Source organism: Dipodomys ordii, unplaced genomic scaffold (genome assembly GCF_000151885.1).
Source record: "Dipodomys ordii isolate 6190 unplaced genomic scaffold, Dord_2.0 Scaffold13, whole genome shotgun sequence".
Taxonomy (NCBI): domain Eukaryota; kingdom Metazoa; phylum Chordata; class Mammalia; order Rodentia; family Heteromyidae; genus Dipodomys; species Dipodomys ordii.
Genome location: NW_012267229.1, coordinates 14,688,454 through 14,710,644, shown reverse-complemented (window position 1 = coordinate 14,710,644; position 22,191 = coordinate 14,688,454). Strand labels below are relative to the sequence as shown.

Below are 22,191 nucleotides of genomic sequence, written 5' to 3'. Positions count from 1 at the left end.
CTCATTGGTAGAGCACAAATCTTGAGCACAAAACCTTAAGGACAATGTCCAGGCTCTGAGTTCAAGCTCCAGTATTGGGAGAAAAAAATGATCAGCTATAATTGTGTTTTGGGGATTTGGTTTTTGTTTTGTAGTGGGGTAGGAACTGAGGACTAAACAAGCTGGTGCTTGCTCTGCTTCCTTGCTTAGCTGGGGCTCTACCACTTGAGCAATGCCTTCAGTCCAACATTTTGTTAGTTACTTGGAGATAAAATCTTGCAGATCTTTCTGCAATACCAGGCTGATACTAAGCCATAATCCTCCAGGTCTCAGCCTCCTGAGAGCTACCCAGGTGTGAGGACTGGTGGCCAGCTTTCACCATTTTTTTTTTTTTTTTTTTTTTTGGGGGGGGGGTCTAGTCATTGGGCCTGAACTCTGGGCCTGGGCGCTGTCCCTCAGCTCTTCAGCTCAAGGCTAGTGCTCTACCACTTGAGCCACAGCACCACTTCCAGCTTTTTTTTTCTGCTTATGTGGTGCTGAGGAATCGAACCCAGGGCCTCAGGCATGCGAGGCAAGCGCTCTACCACTGAGCCACCTTCCCAGCCCTCTCATCATCTTTTGAACAGTCTGCCATCCTTGTGTTCCCTCCTCAGTGAGTTAAATGAAATTGTGACTCTTCTCCAGTTCTTTCTATGAGAAGTGTTTTTGGCATTTTGAGGATTACACTTTGATAAGTAGCACATACTCCTCAGGTGCTTATATAATACCATATACCCTATCTTCCTTATGAAAGGAACCCCAATTTGCTTAGAGTGACAACATGCCTACTTAAGAGTTCATCCTGCTGGGCACCAGTGGCTCACATATGTAATCCTAACTACTCAGGAGGCTGAGATCTAAGGATCTCGGCTCAAAGCCAGCCCTGGCAGGAAAGTCCGTGAGACTCTTATCTCCAATTAACCCCAGAAAGTGGTACTGTGGCTAAAGTGGTAAAGCATTTGCCTTGAGCTGAAGAGCTCAGAGATAGAGCCCAGGCCCAGAATTCAAGCCCCATGATGGACCAAAAAATAAAAAAGAGTTCATCTTTATTGGTTCCCCTGTGTCCAATGTTACCCATGTGACCCCTTGCTTTTCAATGATGGGAAAGTGGTCGACTTTTGGGATAACATATCTCCTACAACGAAAATAAGCAAAAGCTTCCCAGAAGAAATTCCCTCTACTTTTTGCATTTGTCCTGACTGGCGTATAGATACGATACATAGAGATATCACATCTATTGTTCAGCACTACAGGATTGTTCACCATTACAGCTAAGAATCGTAGAGTCTAAAGTTAAAAGCCTGGTCTATGATAACATGTCTGATCTACTATACAAGCCTAGCATTGCCTACTTATAAACTTCCTTTGAGGGCTGGGAAGGTGGCTCAGTGGTAGAGCGCTTGCCTTGTATGCATGAGGCCCTGGGTTCGATTCCTCAGCACCACATAAGCAAAAAGAAAAAAGCCAGAAGTGGCGCTGTGACTCAAGTGGTAGAGCTAGGCTAGCCTTGAGCTGAAGAGCTGAGGGACAGCGCCCAGGCCCAGAGTTCAGGCCCCACAACCGGACCCAAAAAAAAAAAAAACTTCCTTTGAAGGGAGAGAAATAAAATAGCATGAAGCCAGTTTGCTTTTGTGTGGTACCAAATAGCACTTCTCTAAATGACAGACCTCATGCACCGTTCTGACCAGTGCTTCTAGGAAAGGCTGCTGGGCTCCTTTGCTTATGACCAGAGCTGTGCCAGAGTGGCCGCCTAGAAAAAGCAAGCACTGTCCCAGGCCAGGTGACCATGGTGGACAACAAGGCCATACCCTCTGAAGTCAGACACCAGAAGAGGCAAGACACGGGCCCTTGCTACTAGAAACCCAGCCAAAGGCACAAGCACTGTAGAAAGGTTGACATGATTTCTGCTGTCTCTAGACAGCAGAGATCTTGCACCTCTGGGTTCCTGCCTGACTGGTGTGGCCCCTATGCCCATGCCCACATACCTGCTCATTCTTGTGCTGAGTCATGTGGGACTTGAGCTGGAAGTAGGTGCTGAACTTGCTGGGGCAGAACTGGCACAGGTAGGAGCTATCGATGAGGACCACCTGCTTGGGCTCCAGCTTGTCAGCATCATCCTCACCTGCTGGCGGCAAGGTCTGGGGCTGTGGTGTGCTGGACAGGGTCTGGCCCAAACCTGGGAAGAGAGGCAGGCCAGGGAGGAAGTCAGTGAGCAAGGATGGGGAGAGTCAGGACAGGAATCATGCTGTCTGGGAGATCACAGGACACCTATTGTGTGTTCTGGGTATGCCTGGTGTGGGATATGGACTCACATCCGGTCCAGGAGATAAAATACTGACACATTTACAGTCTGAGCCAGAGGGAGGGAGAGCCTCTGGCTTCAGTGCCAGCCTTGTCTTGGATGCCACAGACTCCTCCGTGGTGGGTCCTCACTGAACACCAGCTACACTACTGGTGCCTCCTTCTAATTGGCACCCTTTGCCTCACTGCCCTTTTGTCACCACCTTGCTCCTCCGTGTGTCTCATATCAGGGACCTCTGGCCCCATCTCTGCAGCCATGGCTCAGTGCCTGAGTGTTGGGTCATTGTGTCCAGGCACAGTGGAGTCTGGAAAGTAACAGGAGAGATGGTCTCCCATTCTGAGTTGGGATCCAGGCTCAGCAGGGAAAACAAAGATAGTAAACCAATTAGTGATGCCTGCCATGGACATAGTATTAGAGCAATGTATATTACATAATACATATTACATATTTGTCATCCTTCCTTTTATCCTGTGCCTTCCACCCTGTTTCCTCTTCTCTCTTCTCTTCTCCTCTCCTCCCCTTCCACTTCCTACTGGGTTTTGAACATCCCCTTGCTTTTTCTGCTCAAGGCTGGTGCTTTACCACTTGAGCCACACCTCCACTTCTGGCATTTTGCTGGTTAACTGAAGATAACAGTCTTGAGGATTTGTCTGAATGAGTTGGTTTTAAACCAAGATTCTCAGATCTCAGCCCCCTAAATATTAGCTAAGATTAGAGGCATGAGCCATTATTTTTTTAAGATGAGGATCTCACTATGTAAGCACCTTTTTGATCAAGTAGACTGAAGCCCAGAGGTCAAGGAGGTTACCCAGAGTGAGAGAGTTAGCAATAAAACCTGTGAAGCTGGGGCTGAGGTGGAGCTCAGTGGCAGAGCACTTGCCTAGGCTGCACAAGGCCCTGGATTCCATTCCCTGCGCCACAAACCCAACGAGGATGCAGAGAGATGTGGGGGAGCATGGCTTCCCCCACTTCCACCCACCTGCATTTTCCTCCTCCTCTTGCCTGCTGGGGTTCAAGGCCATGACCTGTACAGTCACAGAGTTGCGAGAAACGGTGCCACCACTGCGCCCTGGGGGCCACACCTTGTGGGTCTGCATGTGCTTCTTGACATTGGACTTCTGTGCGAAGGCCCGGCCACACGCAATGCACTGGAAGGGCTTCTCGCCTGTGTGGCTGTGGGGACAAAGTCTGTCAGCACCCTTGCCTAGCAATGGCCCAGACCTACTTCTGGCCGCTGGATGTATCCTCATATCCAAGCCCGACAGACCAGAGGTGGGAAGACCTGGGCTCTTGATCCCATCACCCATGATAGAGGCTGACCCTCTCAAGGGCACATCACACTGAGATGTCACATTTCCTCTAGAGATTGTCATCTGAATGAAAAAGCATCCTAGTGGCTGCCACGTACAGCATGTATACCATTATTAACTTCTCCTTCAATCCACTTTTAAATTCTTTTAAAAATTGTCTTGTATTGCTTTGAGACAGCCCAGGCTGGCCTCAAACTCTGGATCCTCCCACCTCAGACCCCCAATTTCTTGGATTAAAGGTATCATCAGGGGCTGGGAAGGTAGCTCAGTAGTAGAGTGTTTGTCTTGCATGCATGAGGCCCTGGGTTCCATTCCTCAGCACCACATAAGCAGAAAAAGCTGGAAGTGGTGCTGTGGCTCAAGTGGTAGGGCGCTAGCCTTGAGCTGAAGAGCTGAGGGACAGTGCTCAGGCCCAGAGTTCAGGACCCATGACCAACAACAACAACAAAAAAAAGGTATCATCACCACAACCAGATAATCATCTCTTTTTTGGGGGGGTGGGGGAGACCTGGCCTGGGGCTTGAACTCGGCCTGGGCACCATCCCTGAGCTTCTTTTGCTAAAGGCGAACAGTTGTGAACCACAATGCCACTTCTGGCTTTTTTCTGTTTACATGGTACTGAGGAATTGAACCCAGAGCTTCATACATGCTAGGCACGCACTCTACCACTAAGCCACATTCCCAGCCTGTCTTTTCATTTTTGATACTGGGAATCAAACCCATGGCGTTGTGCTGGCTAGGCAAGTGTTTTCCCACTGAACTATATCCCAACCCATAAAACAACGTTACTAAGGTCTAGAGCTACACTATTACAATGGATATTAGCTATAAGGGGTTATTGAAATTTAAGTTGGTTAATGTTAAATTAAAAATTCCATTTTTCAGGGCTGGGAATGAGGCTCAGTGGTACAGTGCCTGCTTAGCAAACATGAGGCTCTGGGTTTGATTCCTTAGTACCGAATAAAAGAAAAAGCTGGAAGTGGTGCTGTGGCTCAAGTGGTAGAGCATTAGCCTTGAGCACAGAGAGGCTCAGGGACAGAGTCCAAGTCCCAAGTTAAAGCTCCAGGACTGGCAAAAAAAATTCCATTTTTTCAGCTAGGTGCCACTAGCCCAAGCCTACTCAGTAAACTCAGATGTGAGGACTGCTTTGAGAAGCTGCCTGGACAGGAAAGTCTGTATGACTTTTATCTCCAATTAACTACCTGAAAGTGTAACTGTGGCTTAAGTGGTAGAGCACCAGCCTTGAGCTATGAAGCTCAAGTACCAGAACAAGTCCAGCAAAAAAATAAATTAATCCATTTTTCAGCAATACTAGCCCCATTCTAAGTACTCAAGATCCCTCAGGGCTGGTAGTGGCCACACTGGGTCACAGTTGATGACAGCACCAACCTGAGCACCACCCCCTTCATTGAAAGCTCTATCTAGGCAGTGCTGTTGTGGACTGGTGGATCTCCACCAAGCTCGACTTTGCCCCCAAGGCTCACGCCTGTAATCCTAGCTACTCAGGAGGCTGAGATCTGAGGATCTCGGTTCAAAGCCAGCCTGGGCAAGAAAGTCTGTGAGACTCTTATCTCTAATAAACCACTAGAAAATTGGAAGTGGTGCTGTGGCTCAAGTGGTAGCCTTGAGCTGAGGGACAGTGCCCAGGCCCAGAGTTCAAGGCTCAAGACTGACAGAGAGAGAGAGAGAGAGAGAGAGAGAGAATAACCTAATTACATCCTTCAGACTTTCCCAGGCCACAGTCAGAAACTTGCTAAAAGCATCCCATGTGACACGAGTCACGCTGTGAGCAGCCCTGGTTGCGTTAGCTCCTCTGTGTTACAGGTAGAACACCAAGGACCAGATGGGTTCCCTGCATGTTCTTGTGACCAGAGATGTTCTAGTTAGACATGAGTGACCCAAGACTTCCTGGAGCCATCCTGGCAGGGCCAGCCGGTGGACAGCCCTTCTATAAGCCCAGAATTGGGGCAGCCCATGTGTCTGCAAATTTATCACCTGTCCCCCACCTGTCATGGCAGGCAGGCCCCTTTTCCTGATCCTGAGAAAAACTTGGATCTAGTTGGAAAACCAGCCAAATTAGACCACAGGCCTTGCAGACCCTCATGGGACAGATGGGCTGGGTTTGAGAAAGGACCTGGTTTCTACTGCAGATGGCCTCAGCCAGAGCTGCTCACAAGCCCCTCCCTTCTCCCTGCACACCTTCGGATGTGCTGCTGCAGGTCGAAGTTCTTGGTGAAAGACTTGTCACAATAGGAGCATTTGAGCTTCTGTGCCTTTGGCTTCCCTGCAGCAGAAAGACAAAGCAGGAGAGGGAGGTGAGGCTAGGGTGTCTAAGGTTGTCTTCACCCTGGGACCTGGGCCGACAATCCACAGCCTTATAAATACATGCACAGAGAGAGACACAGTGAACTTCTCATAGGGCCCAGGAGAAAAATCCAGGACAAACTCTGAACCCCTCACAGCCTCTCCCTGCCCCAGGATAAAACCTACCCTGTTTGTGATAACCATCAGCATACTGAGTCCTCTGACTCCTGCCAACTTCACCATGCCCTCCATCCAGTTGTGGAAGATGCTTTGCTAATCCTGAAAGAATTCAAGCATGTCCTACCTCTGGACCTTTGCACCTGCTGGCTTCCCTTGTCTGGAATGCCATCCCTCAGATACCCCAAAAGCTACTTCCTTCTCTTCCCCAGATGGGTAAGTAGCCTTGTTTTCCAGCCTCACCTCAGAAACTCTCAATCACAGTGCTCTGTTAACCTCCTTCCTACAGCAACTTATAAATAAATATTTAGTCCTGTCTGCTTCTCCCATTTAACAGAGTACTCAGGACAAGAGAGCAGGGGCCAAGGCACCAGATGTCCCTGTGCCTGATGGGAAGCCTGGCACACAGCTGTCAATGTGCAACCATGAAAGGAAGAAAGTGTCCACTGGGGAGCCCCTGCATCCACCCCCTACTTCTGATACCACTCTACCCCCATTCAGTGTCTCGAAAGAGTAACAAACACACCTACTTGCTGACAGGTAGCCACTCTTCTTTTGCCTTTGATCACAAATACCCTACAAAGTCCCTGGAGAAAACAGGTATTTCCCATCTTCCTTTGCAACCAGACAGGCTCATGTGACTAAATTCTCACCAGTGAGATACAAGTAGAAGTCTCATACAGAGCTGAGGGTGTGTTGCTCAGTGAGCACCTGCCTAATAAGCACAAGACCTTGACCCTGTACTGCCAAAAAATCCATCTCACATGGAACATCTAGAAGCTGGGAGGTACCCTTTTCCCCTTCCCATTCCCCCGCTTCTTACTGCCTGGGATATGAAATGGATGACTGTAGCTCCAGTAGCCATCTTAGATAATGAGAGACCCTGATAAATGAAGCCATGCTCTGGGGACAGAGGAACACAAAGACAAAAGAAACATGGAAGTTTGGTGACCATGTCATACAATCCCCAGATTGCCTGCTTCTGGTCTTGTTCTACACAGGAGAGAAACAAAATTCTATCAATCTGAAGATTCTAACATTTGAGATTTTCCAAACTTAACCCTAACCATCATAAAAGGGAAGACCAGAACCACGCAGCCTGTGCACAGGACACTGCCAAGAAAAGATGCCCATGGCAGGCAGGCGGCCCACCTTCTGGGAGTCCACCGGCACCTTTAGCCCGTCGGGGCTTCAGCGTGGGTGGGGAGTCGAAGGTGGCCGCTGTTCCCCCGGTCGTGCTGGTCATGGGGGCGACAGGGCTTGGTCCTTTTGGTTTGAACCCCTGCTTGCCAGGGCTGTACACTGGAGGCGTGGGGTACACTGGGGCCTCCACACACTGGTTTGGCACCTAGAAGGACAACATTGTGAGGCAAAGAGCCCTGGAAGGAATGGGAGAGTCCCCCCCACACCCAGGACTTGCTCTGTGGTTCTGACTGATCTCAGTCACTACCTCACTACCCTAGGCCCTCCACCTGGTCAGCCACCCCAAGAATCAAGAGCCACAAGCAGTTTTGGAGCCAGGCTGCCTCAGTTCAAATCTAGAATCTACCACCTAAGTGGGATTGTTATGTTTTTGTTTTTTGTTTTTTTAACAGTCCTGGGGCTTGAACTCATGGCCTAGGCACTGTCCCAAGCTTCTTTTGCTCAAGGTTAGCACTCTACCACTTAAGCCACAGCGCCACTTCCGGCTTTTTGTTTATGTAGTGCTGAGGAATCAAACCCAGGGCTTCATACATGCTAGGCAAGCACTCTACTGCTAAGCCACATTTCCAGCTCCTGGCATTTTTTTTTTTTTTTGGTTGGTTGTGGGGCTTGAACTCTGGGTCTGGGTGCTGTCCCTGAGCTCTTCAGCTCAAAGCTAGCATTATACCACTTGAGCCATGGAGCCACTTCCAGTTTTCTGGTGGTTAATAGGAGATAAGAGTCTCAAGGACATTCCTATCAAGGCTGGCTTTGAACCGCAATCCTCAGATCTCAGCCTCCTGAGTAGCTAGAATTTCAGGTATGAGCCAGTGACACCTAGCTAGCATTGAGTTTTAATTCCTGTATCAATTTCCATTCTGTAAAACTTCCCACATAGGGCTGCTGAGAGGGTCACCTGAAGCAGCAGGTGCAGCGATTAGAGGAAGGGCAGCAGTGGTCAGTAAATGCCAAATAAACACAAGCTCATAGCTAATGAAATAGGAGATATTTATGCCAATAATTTAGGGGAGTCTTCTCCCCAAAGGCAGGTATTCCTGACTGATCTACTACCTGAGAGTAGCTTATACTTCGGCCACAACCTCTGCTTCCTCCTACCTTCCCAGAGTTTACATTTTCTATCTGTACATAGGATTTTTGATTCAAGTTCTCCCATGAGGTGGGCACTCCACGAAGCCTGGGGTGGGGTCTTGCTCCCCAGGACACCCCAGCACGGTGTCTTGCGTACAGCTGGTTCTCGTGTGATGATGACCATGATTAGTTCCCCATTACCCCCCCCCCCGCCCTGCCCTTCTACCTCCACATACCTCCAGAGGGGGGTAGGGCTGCATCCCCAGTGCCTGGATCTCCACTGTTCCGCTCCCAGCCAGAGGTGTAGTGGCACTGTATACTTCTACCACGCCATTCCCTCCAGGGTTAGGGCGTCCAGGAGGGCCCAGGTTCTGGGGTGGTGGAGGTGGAGGCTGAGGGGGTGGGGGTGGGGGTAGAGGCGGAGGTGGTGGAGGAGGAGGTGGAGGCTGGGTGAGGTAGCTGGGCACAGAATGCATGTTCAGGCTGCTCTGCAATCAGAAAAGAAATCAAAGCATTAAGGTTGATAGCCGCGTGTTGGATCAGCAGCGCAGGACCTTGCCAGTAGCTGGCCTGTGCAAAGACAGCTACTCACACAGCAGCTCAGAGGAAGGGGCTCTGGAGAATTCCAGACCTGGGGGGTGATCAGCTTGATGCTGCTGTCTTCCCTATGAGTGTCAGCTAAACCAGCCCAGTATGTACAGAAAAGGGTTAAATGGGACATCTAATGTTGCCATTATATGAGGGGCCTGTTTATAGGGCTGGCTCTTCATGGGCGTCAGAGAACTTGGCTTGATAAGATTGTTTTATCTACCCAGCAACACTGACCACTCTGTCCAGCTTTCCTAGTGCCAACAGCACAGTTTGGGAAGAATGCCTACTTCCCCTCTGGGCGTGTGCAATTTTGCTCCTTAGGTATATTAGAAAATCTCAGGAAGCCACTATGTGGTATTTAGTTATTTGTGCTGTGTTCAGGGCTTGAACTCATGACTTAGGCTCTCTCTAAAGTTCTGTGCTCAAGGCTAGCACTCTACTACTTGAGCCACAGCTCTACTTCTAGCTTTTTGGTGCTTAACTGGAGATAAGAGTCTTATGGACTTTCCTGTCCAGGCTGCTTCCAACTATGATCCTCGGATCTCTGATCTCCACCTCCTGGGTAACTAGGATTACAGGTACCAGGCTGGTTTTTTGTTTTTTGTTTTTCAATTTTATCTAAAATTCTAAATTGGGGGTAAGTGAAGGAAAGGGGAAAGAGTGACATTGTCAAAACAGGAAATGTACTAATTACCTAACTACCTAGCCCCTCTGTATAACACCTTAGTAACTATATATATATATATATATATATATATATATATATATGTATATGTATATGTATATATGTGTATATATATGCATATGTATATATATTTATTTATGTTATTTTATTTTTTGTTGGTCATGGGGCGCTTGGGCACTGTCCCTCAGATCTTCAACTTAAGGCAAGCGCTCTACCACTTGAGACACAGAGCCACTTTTGGTTTTCTGGTCATTTATTGGAGATAAGAGACTCATAGACTTTCCTGCCCAGGCTGGCTTTGAACTGTGATCCTCAGATCTCAGCCCCCTAAGTAGCTAGGATTACAGGTGTGAGATACCAGCACCTGGCCAAAAATATTTTTTTTAAAAGAATAATACAGGAGTTGCTGTGCTGGGAATGTGGCTTAGTGGTAGAGTGCCTAACATTCATGAAGCTCTGGGTTTGATTCCTCAGTACACATAAGCAGAAAAAGCCAGAAGTGGCGCTGTGGCTCAAGTGGTAGAGTGCAAATTCTTGAGCAAAAGAAGCAGATGGACAGTGCCTGGCCCTGAGTTCAAGCCCCAGGACTGGCAAAAAGCAAAAACAAAAAAACAAATAGGAGTTGCTAAGTACTGGTGGCTCATACCTGTAATCCTCATTGATTGCAAGAGGTTAAGGTCTGAGGATCCTGACATTTGAGGATCCTGGTTCTAGCCAGGGTAGAAAAGTCCATGAGACTGGGCTGGGAAGGTGGCTCAGTGGTAGAGCGCTTGCCTTGCATGCATGAGGCCCTGGGTTCGATTCCCTAGCACCACATAAGATAAAAAGCCGGAAGAGGCGCTGTGGCTCAAGTGGTAGTGCGATATCCTTGAGCTGAAGAGCTGAGGGACAGCACCCAGGCCCAGAGTTCAGGCCTCACGACCGGACCCCCCCCCCAAAAAAAAAGAAAAGTCCATGAGACTCTTCTCTCCAATGAACCAGCAAAAAGCCAGAAGTAGAGATGTTGTTCACATGGTAGAGTGCCAGTTGAACAAAAAAGCCAATGAAAAGTGCAAGACCTTGAGTTCAAAAGAAAAAGACTAAGACAGGAGTAAAAAAACTGAACCCCAATATAGCAGCTTCCCCCCATAGCAGGAACAGCCCAAGGAAAGATGGAGAGTAACCCCTCTGTGTGGGGAAGCTGAGACAGAGACCCTTTTTTTTTTTCAATTGTAGGGCTTGAGCTTTTATGCTTAAGGCTAGTGTTCTACCACTTTGAGCCACAAAGTTTTCAGATGGTTAATTGGGGAGAAGAGTCTCACGGACTCTCCTGCCCAGGATGGCTTTGAACTGCCATCCTCAGATCTTTGTCTCCTGAGTAGGCAGGATTACTATCATGAGCTACCAGCTCCTGGCTTCTACAAGATTCTTAATCTGCAGAGGTTAATATGCAAACCTGAGATCAAGACCATGTAAGATTTTCCCAGTACATACAAGGCGAGAAGCCCACTGGCTCCTTACCTGCACAGGTGGGGGCCCCTGGGGCATGGGCTGGTCCAGGGATGTAAAGGCTGACATGGCGGACATGAGCACATCGTCGCTCACCAAGATGTTCCCTTGCACCAGGGTCTGGATCAGTGGGGATGGGGGCACTGTGATATATGTGGAGATCTAAACAGCAAGAAAAAAAAAAAAAACAGCAAGAGGTAGAGACACATCTGAGGCTCTGGCAGGAAGCTGAGGGAACAGTGCAAAAGCCCTAGTTTCTCAGGACCTACAGACCTAGGGTCCACTGCCACCTTTGCTGGTCCCTGCTTTGGGCCTGGGCAAGTCATCTACCTCAGCTGAATCCTCATCTACCAAATGAGAATGAGTAACACTCCTCTGAAAGCCATACATCTTATGATCCAACCATAATGCCTCCTGCTTTCCATTGTAGGCAAATACTAACACAGTCACAGAATTCCAGCCTTGGAATAACTGTAAACAACCTAAATATCCATCTTTAGAGGATATAGATTTAAAATAGCATGGGCTGGGATGTAGCTCAGTGTCAAAGTGCTTGCCTAGCATGTGCAATGCTTCAGGTTTGATACCCAGTGCCACAAAAAAAAATAAAAAATATATATATATAATAATGCATAAAGCCAGGGTTGGGTTGGGTGACAGTAACTCACACCTGTAGTCCTCATACCTGAGAACTGTGGGGTTTTGTTTTGTTTTTGTTTTTTTGCCAGTCCCAGGGCTTAGAGTTCAGGCTTGGGCACTGTTCCTGAGCTTCTTTTGCCAGCAGTCTACCACTTGAGCCACAGCACCACTTCCAGCTTTTTCTGCTTATGTGGTACTAAGGAATCAAGCCCAGGACTTCATGCATGTTAGGCATGCATTCTACCACTAAACCACATTCCCAGCTCATGGATTATGGTTTTTGAAGCCAGACAGGGAAGACAAATCCAAGAGACTCTCATCTCCAATAAGCCAGTAGAAAGCCAAAAGTATAGGTATGGCTTGAGGGAAAAAGCCAAGCAGGAGCACAAGGCCTTAGTACCCCATCCCTTCCCCGCCCCCCATACACACACATTCACACTCACAAAACCTGCTGAAGGACTGAACAAAGAAACAATGAATATACCTGGCGATTGGCAGGAGGTGGGACTTGCTGGACCGTGGCTGGTGCTGCTGAGGGTGTGTAGATGCTGTTGGTAGCCAGGGAGACTGTGGCCAGGGCCGGGGCATTCCCCTGACACTGTTCCCGCTTGTGGGTCATAAACGCTGGCAGTGAGTTGAACTGCTTTTTACACTTCCCGCAGAGAAATACATCCTCATCATCTAGGGGTCAGACCGTGGGGCAGTGCCAAGGGGCCAAAGCAGAACAGCAAGAAAAAGCAAGAGTAAGTCAGAAAACAACACAGCGAGGACCAGGAGGCTGTGGCTGAGCTCAAGAGCAGTGAATCAGAAGCCGTCCATGACCAGCCATGCTTGTGTCAAATATCAGCCTCGGGTTTTCCACAGCACTAGCAGGGGCGTTGATTGAAAAATTCAGTTGAGAAATTCAGAACCTTTATCCTGCCTGAATTTATTCATCAGCCACTAGTGGATCATACCTCCCCATGGTTCTGAATCTACTGCTTCCCCATGCCCAGCTGCAACTCTCAGATCAACTGGTTCTGCAAGGCGCCACTCCTCCAAGAGGTCTTTGGAAAATTTGCAGCCACAATTCCTATCTGTGTCCCACTTAGCCTATCAGTTTTCTCATCCCTATCAAGCTATGCATCCCCTTGGGAAAGGAAATGTGTCTTATCACCATAGCTGTGCTACCCATTGAGCAAGTAGGCCTCAATGGACATTGACTGAGTGAATGAAAAGTTAACTGAAGCTGGGCTCCATGACTCATGCCAGTAATCCAAGCTACTCAGAAGGCTGAGCAGGCAAAAAAAATTTCAAGACCCACCCCCAACCCCCCTGCCACCCCCGTCACCAATAAAAAGTTGGGCATGGTGGTGCATGTACCTGCCATGCCAACTACCCAGGAAGTACAGATAAGAGGATGGAGTTTTAAGCCAGCCTGGACAAAAAGTGAGACTCAAATAAAAAATAATGAAAGCAAAAGGACTGGAGGCATGGTTCAAGTGGTAGAGTAACTAGGAAGCACAGGGTTCTTAATTCCAATTCCAGTATTACAGAGCTAGAGAGAGAGAGAGAAAGGGAGGGAGGGAGGGAGGGAGGAAGGGAGAAAGAAAAGGAGAAAGGGAGAAGGGGAGAAAGGGAGAAAGGTAGACAGGAGAAAGAAAAGCTAACAAAATGACTAACTACAGTAATAGCACACATCACTAAGGACCTACCTCAATCATATATACTGGTCAAAACCTTAAAGCATTGTTACTGAATTAAAATAATTTTCTTCTCATGTCTCATTGTTACTGAATTAAAACAATTTTTTATCTGGTGTTAGAGATTGAACCCAGGATCTTACATTCTACCTCTAGCTACATCCTCCCATTTAGTTATTTAATTTTGATTATATCTTCTTATCAGTAATACAAATTTTAGCAGGAAACATGGCTTCCTAGCCAAAGAATATGTTTCCTAGCCTGTTTTGCAGCGGGGCATGTCATGTGGCTCAATTCTGAGCAAAAGAGTAAGCAAAGAAATGTGGTATATATGCAACTTTCCTCTGAAGGGAAAGGATATAGCTGGGTAAGGCTGCATAAGCCCATACTACCACTCGCCTGGCCCAGGTGGCTCACACCTGTAATCCTAGCTATTCAGGAGGCTGAGATCTGAGGATCGTGGTTCAAAGCCAGCCCAGGCAGGAAAGTCTGTGAGATTCATTTTTTTTTTTTTTTTGGTCGGTAATGAGGCTTGAACTCTGGGCTTGGGCGCTGTCCTTGCACTCTTCAGCTCAAGGCAAGCACTCTACTGCTTGAGCCACAGCACAACTTCCAGTTTTCTAATGGTTCATTGGAGATAAGAGTGTTATGGACTTTGCTGCCTGGGCTGGCTTTTAATCTTGATCCTCAGATCTCAGCCTCCTGAGTAGCTAGTATTCCTGCGCCGGGCTAAATACCATACAGAGTACAAAGGGGTTACAATTACACGAGCAAGGTAATGAGTACATTTCTTATGGAGCATTCTTGCCTCCTCCCGTTTCCCCTTACCGTCCCTGCCCTCCCACCTCCCCTCCACCTTCTGTGAGATTCCTATTTCCAATAAACTACAGAAAACCAGAAGTGGCACTGTGGCTCAAGCGGTAGGGTGTTCGCCTTGAGCTGAAGAGCTGAGGGACAGTGTCCAGGCCCAGAGTTCAAGCCCCACAACCAACAACAATAAAATAATCCCACCACTCTTCATGAGTGAGTAGGATGTCAGTTTGGGGCCTAGTAAGACTCCATCTCAAAACAACAAAATAAAATAAAAATAATGAGGGCTGGGAATGTGGCTTAGTGGTAGAGTGCTTGCCTAGCATGCATGAAGCCCTAGGGTTGATTCCTCAGTACCACATAAACAGTAAAAGCTGGAAATGGCGCTGTGGCTCAAGTGGTAGAGTGCTAGCTTTGAGCAAAAGAACCTCAGGGACAGTGCCCAGGCCCTGAGTTCAAGCCAAAGGACTGGCAAATAATAATAATACAGTGTGACTTTGACTTTCTTTGTCCCTTCATGAGTGAGCTGGGCAGCTTTTCTGGAACACATGCTGAGGATAGCAGTCAAAAGAAAGACACCCAACTGCCTACTCAGGGCCTTAATCCCACAGAAACTGTAATAACTGTTGTAAAAAGAGTTGGAACTGAATCCCAAGTACTTGTGTAAGATTCTATGAGGTAGGACATTTCCCATTTTCACAGATATGGAGACTGAGACATAGAGAGGTGGCCCAGCACATAGCCAGGAGCTATAGAAATTAGATTCAAGCTGGGTGCTAGTGGCTCATGCCTGTAAATCCTGTAAATGCCTGTAAATTCAGGAGGCTGAGATCCGAGTCTCATGGTTCTAAGTCAGCCCAGGTGGTCTGTGAGATTTATTTATTATTGTTATTTATTTATTTGCTTATTTATTTATTTTTTTGCCAGTCTTTGGGGCTTGAATTCAGGGCCTGGACACTGTCCTAAGTTTCTTTTGCTCAAGGATAGTGCTCTACCACTTAAGCCACAGTGCCACTTCTGGCTTTTTCTGTTTATGTGGTGCTGAGGAATCAAACCTAGAGCTTCATGCATGCTAGGCAAGCACTCTACCACTAAGTCACATTCCCAGCCCTTTGTGAGATTCTTATCTCCAATTAACCACCAAAACCCCAGAAGTGGAGTGGAGCTGTTGTTCAAGTAGTAGAGTGATAGCCTTGGGCTTAAAAAAAAAAAATCCAGTGTCCAAGCTCTGAGTTCAAGCTCCAGTACTAGCCTTGAGCAAAAGAAGCTCAGGGATAGTGCCGAGGCCCTGAATTGAAACCCCAGGATTGGGAGAGAGAGAGAGAGACAGAGACAGAGACAGACAGAGACAGAGAGAGAAAAAGAGAGAGAGAGAGAGACTTAAATCTGAGGATCAGATCTGGTTCAAAGCTAGCCTGGGCAAGAAAGTTCATTAAGACTCTTATCTTTAACCAAAAAGGAAGTGGAGTGGTAGCCTAAATGATAGAGCCCTCATCTTGAGCAAAGAAGCTCAGGGACAGCACCCAGGTCATGGTTCAAGTCCCAGTACTGTCACGTGCGCGCACACACACACACACACACACACACACACACACCCATAAGATGTATAATTGACCACGGAGAACTTAAACAGGGAGTTCAAAAAAGTCCTCTCAGGGGTTTAGCTCACCACACACACACACACACACACACACACACACACACACACACACCTATAAGATGTATAATTGACCACACACACACACACACACACACACCCATAAGATGTATAATTGACCACACACACATACACACACACACACACACACCCATAAGATGTATAATTGACCACACACACACACACACACACACCCATAAGATGTATAATTGACCACAGAGAACAGGGAGTTTAAAAAAGTCCTCTCAGGAGTTTGGCTCACCAAACGTTCTCTCCATAAAAGGGAAACTGGGAAATGACTTTGGGGTTCTTGTCATTCCCATATCATGATACCAGCTCCCAACATTCACCAAGCAGATACTCACCCAAGGGCTGGATGGCAGGGGGGGCATTGACACTTTGGCCTGTTGGATCGGGGACTGCTCCTTGGCCATCCAATAATGACTGCACAGCCAAAACAGTCTGATTGTCCATTCCTGGAACAAGGAAACACAAGTCTGGGGAGTGGTTCAAATAGCAGAGAAACTGTCCAGAGAGTTCAAATCCCAGTACTGCCACAAAGTAAAAAACGTAACACAGACTCTAGAAGCTGGACCCAGCATCTGCTCTGACTTCACCTGTATAGGCCAGACCCACCACCAGGTCACCTGTGTGAAGATGAAAGTCTCCCCCTATTTCAGTGTTAATATCACAAGATATGGGGCTGGAAACAGTCCTGGAATAAAGATTAAATTCCTCAGCTTCTCACAGCTAGAAAGGACCACATGCAGGCCCAAGAGACTTGAAGGTGGTATAGGCAGCTTCCATCTCCCATTCTGCCTCATAAAATGGGAACACGGAATTCTACCCAGAACCACAAGGGCAAACTCTAGGGACTCTAGGGATAAAAAGCCAGAAAGCAGCCAGTCATCAGTGGCTCACTCCAGAAATCCTAGTTATTCAGAAGGCTGAGATCTGAGGATTGCAGTTTGAAGCCAGGAGGCAGGAAAATCTGCAAGCCTCTTTTCTCCAATTAAGCACCAAAAAAAGGCCAGAATAGAGCTGTGGCACAGGACTACGAGCTCAGCTCAGTGGCCCAGCAGGTGCATAGCAGATACAAGGTCCTAGGTTCATACCCAGCAACCCTAGCCTGCCCCCCCAGAAAAACAAAAAACAAAACCAACCTTGAGCCTGAGTGGTTCCTGTGGACTTTCTGTGAAAGAGACAATCTTTCAGCCACTGACAGGTTGAACCACTGCTTATTCATGGCTGCCTCTATTCCCAAGTCATACAACCCCTCTAAGACATGGTATGACCCCTTCTTACTTACCCATACCCCAAGGCTCACAGTGTGTTCCCTTCAACATCTAGTGTATAATGGTTGAGTGGGCCAACTTCCAAACCTTTCCCACCCACTCTAGTGGGACTTAAGCCCACACCTTCCACCAAAGACCATCTGATGGCATCAATATGCCATGAAACCCATGCTTTTTGGCTCTAGGTACATCCTGCCTGGGTCTCCTTCATCTTGCTGGGCCTGTCATCTCTCTTCCTGTCCATCTGCTAAATCTTGCTATCTAGGATTCCTTCTGTCTGTATTCTTCCCTTGTGCCCTCCTGCACCATCCCTGGGCAGACCAAGATTGAGAGCTTCAAACCTAGGGTTCATGCTTTTCTGAACATACATAAAATCAAGTTTTAGTAACTGGATGTGAATCTATATGTGAATACTTACAGAATTGTTATGTATAATAGTGAAAACCGGGCTGGGAAGGTGGCTCAGTGGTAGAGTACTTGCCTTGCATGCCTGAGGCCCTGGGTTCGATTCCTCAGCACCACATAAGCAAAAAGGAAAAAGCCGCAAGTGGCGCTGTGGCTCAAGTGGTAGAACGCTAGCCTTGAGCTGAAGAGCTGAGGGACAGCTCCCAGGCCCAGAGTTCAGGCCCCACGACCGGACCCCCCCCCAAAAATAGTGAAAACCCCCAAACAATTCAGAAAGCCTGAAGTGGGTGAATGCTTAACGTGTGCAACACCCACACTGTGGAAGGCTGGGCAATAAAAAGAAGCAAATTACAACTTGAATGGGAGCTGTGGAAGTTGCAAAAAGTGAGTCCCAAAGGCTATATGCTTAGACAGGTGTTGGTGGCTCACATCTGCAGCCCTAGCTACTCAGAAAACTGGAATCTAAGGATCACAGTTCAAAGCCAGCCAGGGCAGAAAAATTTATGAGACTCATCTCCAATTAACCAGTAAAAGGCAATTTCTGGAGGTGTGGCTCAAATAATAGAGCACCAGTGTTGAGCAAAACAAACAAACAAATACACACAAAAATCCAAGAACATGGGGCTGGGAAGATGGCTCAGTGGTAGAGCACTTGCCTTGCATGCATGAGGCCCTGGGTTCGATTCCTCAGCACCACATAAGCAGAAAAAAAAAACTGGAAGTGGTGCTGTGGCTCAAGTGGTAGAGCGCTAGCCTTGAGCTGAAAAGCTGAGGGACAGCACCCAGGCCTAGAGTTCAGGTCCACGATCGGACCCAAAAAAATAAGTAAATAAATAAATAAATAAAAGATTTCCTTAAAAAAAGAAATCCAAGAACATGAGACCCTGAGTTCAAGCTCCAATAGTGGTACAAAAAAAAAAAAAAGGTTATGTGCTTTAGGAGTCTACTGTTGTACTCTTGAAAAAAAGTTGTTTCTATTTATGTGGTATTAGAGATTGAACTCTGAGCCTCATACATGGTGTTCTACCACTAAAAGCACATCTCCAGCCCCTCCCTTTATTTTTTGCTGGTTCTGGGGCTTGAACTCAGGGCCTGGGCACTGTCCCTGAGCTTCTTTTTGGTCAAGGCTAGCACTTGAGCCACAGCACCACATATGACCTTTTCTGAGTAGTTTATTGGAGATGAGTGTCTCATGGATTGTCCTGCTTCAAATGGTGATCCTCAAATCTCAGCTTCTTGATTAGCTAGGTTTACAGGCGTGAGCCATAGTGCCCAGCTCCAGCCCCCCACCTTTTTTTTTGGTTGGTCGTGGGGCTTGAACTCTGGGCTTGGGCACTGTCCCTGCCTTTTTCAGCTCAAGGCGAGCGCTCTACTGCTTAAGCCACAGTGCCACTTCTGGTTTTCTAGTGGTTTACTGGAGATAAGAGTCACACAGACTTTCCTGCTCGGCCTGGCTTTGAACTGAGATCCTTAGATCTCAGCCTCCTGAGTAGCTAGGATTACAGGCGTGAGCCACCGGCACCCGGCTGTCCAGCCCCTTTTTGTGTGGTTATTTTTCAGGTAGTTGTCTATGACAACTTGGGCTAAGATCCTGCCCAGAGGGGCTCGAGTTACTGGCCTCTGAGCTTAGCCATTGTGCTTTCCCCCCAAATGAGATGACAGGAACATACCACTATACCCAGACATTGGTATCACTATATCCAGACATTGGCTGAGATAGTCTTACAAACGTATTTTTGCCCAAGCTGGTTTTGAACTACAATCTCCCAATCTTTGTCTCCCAAATAACTAGGATTGCAGGCCTGTGTCACTTTCACCCCCAACTCAAAATTCTAAACAAGATTCACAGTTGCCAGGAGTCTGGGAAACTGGGAAAGAGGAGGGAAGAACAATAGCTGAACACTAATTGGACAATAGCAGGTCAAGGTGGAGCTAAGCGGTATTGACAGGTAGAGAGTGAATACTCTAGTGTTACAAGGTGTTATCCCTGGGAGAAACTGAGGAAGGATTCTTGGGATCACCCTTTTTCTTTTTTTTTTTTTGCCAGTCATAGGGCTTGAATTCTGGGCCTGGGCACTGTCCCTCAGCTCTTCAGCTCAAGGCTAGTGCTCTACCATTTGAGCCACAGTGCCACTTCCAGTTTTCTGGTGGTTTATTGGAGATAAGAGTCTCATGGACTTTCCTGCCCAGGCTGGCTTTGAACCGTGATCCTCAGATCTCAGCTTCCTGAGTAGCTATGATTGTAGGAATAAGTCACCAGTGCCCAGCTTCTACAATTTCTTATGATTTTCTGTACGTCTATAATTTCTTATGATTTTCTGTACGTCTATAATTTCTTATGATTTTCTGTACGTCTATAATTTCTTATGATTGCCTGCTGAGATTCCTAAACCAAAATTCAAAATAAAACACCAACTGTCTAAAACTGTCACCATAATTGTCATCCCTCGCCCCCTATGTCTGTTCCTTTCAAACATAGCCCTGGGAGGCACCTCATCATTCTTCCTCCCCTTATTTCTCCCCCGTCCATTTCTAGACCTTTCGCAAATCTAGGTTATTCTGTTTCCCAAATACATCAGAAATCTACTCTTTCATCCTCTCTGATGTCCTTTAGCCAAGGCCAAGATCAATTCTCAACCTGGGAAGGCTCCTCACTCACCTCTTGTCTGTCAGGCTGGCCCTCTCCCGTCTGTTTCTGATGCAGCCCAGGGGGTGAGAGAACTTTATAAAACATACATCAGCTTGTGTGGTCCCCTGCTGAAAACCTTTTCTTATCTCCACACTGATCCCAAGATAAAGTTCAGAGCTTCATCCACACAGTGGAGGCCTTGGCATGTGGGGGACTGGTCCCCACATGAACCGTGAATCCTAGGAGATCAGGCTCTCTCAGGGCTTTGCAAATGCCATTACCTCTGCCTGGGTCCCTTGGGCATCCTCTCCCCTGGATCTCCAGTTCTGCTGCCCTTTCCTCACCAAGAAGGCATCTTAATGTCCTAGGGAACTGACTACCCTTTATTTATTTTTGGTGCTGGGGGTGGAACTCAGGGCCCATGTATACTAAGCATGTAATCAAACACTGAGCATCTCCAGCTGATTTCTCATTTAATTTCATTACTCATGACACGAACATATTCTTGCAATAAATAGTCAACAATGCAACTAAAGAAAAAGTAGGTCCTTGGGGAGCCCCTCTCCCCCATTCTGACCCTCCACACCCATCACTCTGCAGCTTATCACCGTGGAGCTAATCTTCATCTGTTTCCCCCCACCCCCAATGTTGGTTGTATAATTTCTCCATATTCTCGCAGTAGGGAGAGGTTCCTGTATCTTGCTAAGTGTTTGTGCTAAGTGAGATTCCTAAAACGGAACCCCTTGTAGTTGGGGGCCGCTCTGATCCTCCAAGAAAACGAAGTGGCTGAGAGCTTTTGTTTCGTTTTGTTAGTAGTGGGGCTTGAACTCAGGAGCTGGGCTCTGTCCCTGAGCTCTTCAGCTCAAGGCCAGCACTCTACCTCTTTGAACCACACCGCCACTTCCGGCTTCCTTCTTGTTACTTGGAGCTAAGAGTCTACAGGCACTTTTCTGCTGGGGCTGGCTGATCCTCAGCTCTCAGCCTCCGGAACAGCTAGGATGACAGATCTCTGAGACCTGCAGGACTCAAATCGGTCAGTGCAGCCCACTTGCACTGTGCATGCCAGCTGCACACCTGTCTCGGCACAGCCCTCCACGAACATTCTCGAGCCTGTATCCGCAGCATCTACTTCGTGTACCCGACCCCACTCCCCAGCAGGTGTACACGGAGGGGCTCGAGGTGTGCTGCCTCCCACAAGCTTGCAGATCCCAGCACACAGTCGACACTGGGTAGTGTTCGGGGGGCTTGGATCTGAGAGCACCGCGCCGGGCACAAAGCGGTCTCCTTTCTCCCTCTGCATTTAAAACTGATGCCTGGGCGGGGAGAGGGGGTGCGCGCCCAGGGTCGGCGGGCTTGGGTCTGGGGGCTCAGCGCAGGGAGTGCACGCAGGCGGCGCCTCTCTCCTGCAGATTTAAGACTCTACATCCAGCAGGAGACACACAATGTACTTCGGAGAAGTTCCCGAGGTGAGGGCGTCGGGTTCCACCGACCCGGCCGCCCCGACCTCCCCGCCCCTCCCCGGCCCGCCGGCCGGCGCGCGCGCAGCCTCGCGGCCGCCCGGGTGCGGCTGTTCTCGGCGGGATCACCCTCCCGCGGCCGCCCCCAGGCCCCGGGCTGCTCCGGCCCTGCGCCCTCCTCTCCGCGCTGGGCTGGCCAGCCTCGCTTGTTCCGCGCCCAGGGTCCCCCGCAAACAGCCTCTATCCCCCCCAAGCTGCTCCGGGTCTCATGCTCCCCGGCTGTTCCGGGCCTCGAAACCCACCCCCCAGGCCTCCCTTCCCGGCTGTTCCGAGCCCGGACCCCACCCCCAGCCTCCACACCCCGGCACTTCCCGGCCGGCTGTCCCCAGCAAACAGCCTCTACCCTCCGGCTGTTCCGGGTCCTGTACCCCCCACCCCCGGCCTCCGCTCCCCGGCTGTTCCGGGCCTCGA

The 22,191-nt window shown here is 48.4% G+C and overlaps 1 protein-coding gene across 1 annotated transcript in view; it reads right to left on the bottom strand.

Moving 5' to 3' along the window:
• The window catches only part of Znf341 (zinc finger protein 341), a 63,216-nt gene extending 41,653 nt beyond the window's left edge, over positions 1-21,563 (bottom strand). The window contains exons 1-9 of the mRNA XM_013010687.1: positions 21,338-21,563; positions 16,300-16,410; positions 12,270-12,466; positions 11,159-11,308; positions 8,619-8,870; positions 7,279-7,459; positions 5,830-5,914; positions 3,300-3,493; positions 2,004-2,194 (exon numbers count right to left, since the gene is read on the bottom strand). Coding sequence (XP_012866141.1) covers positions 2,004-2,194; positions 3,300-3,493; positions 5,830-5,914; positions 7,279-7,459; positions 8,619-8,870; positions 11,159-11,308; positions 12,270-12,466; positions 16,300-16,410; positions 21,338-21,563 — 1,587 coding nt within the window. The remainder of the gene's footprint in view (positions 1-2,003; positions 2,195-3,299; positions 3,494-5,829; positions 5,915-7,278; positions 7,460-8,618; positions 8,871-11,158; positions 11,309-12,269; positions 12,467-16,299; positions 16,411-21,337) is intronic.
• Between the last annotated feature and the right edge of the window lie 628 nt (positions 21,564-22,191).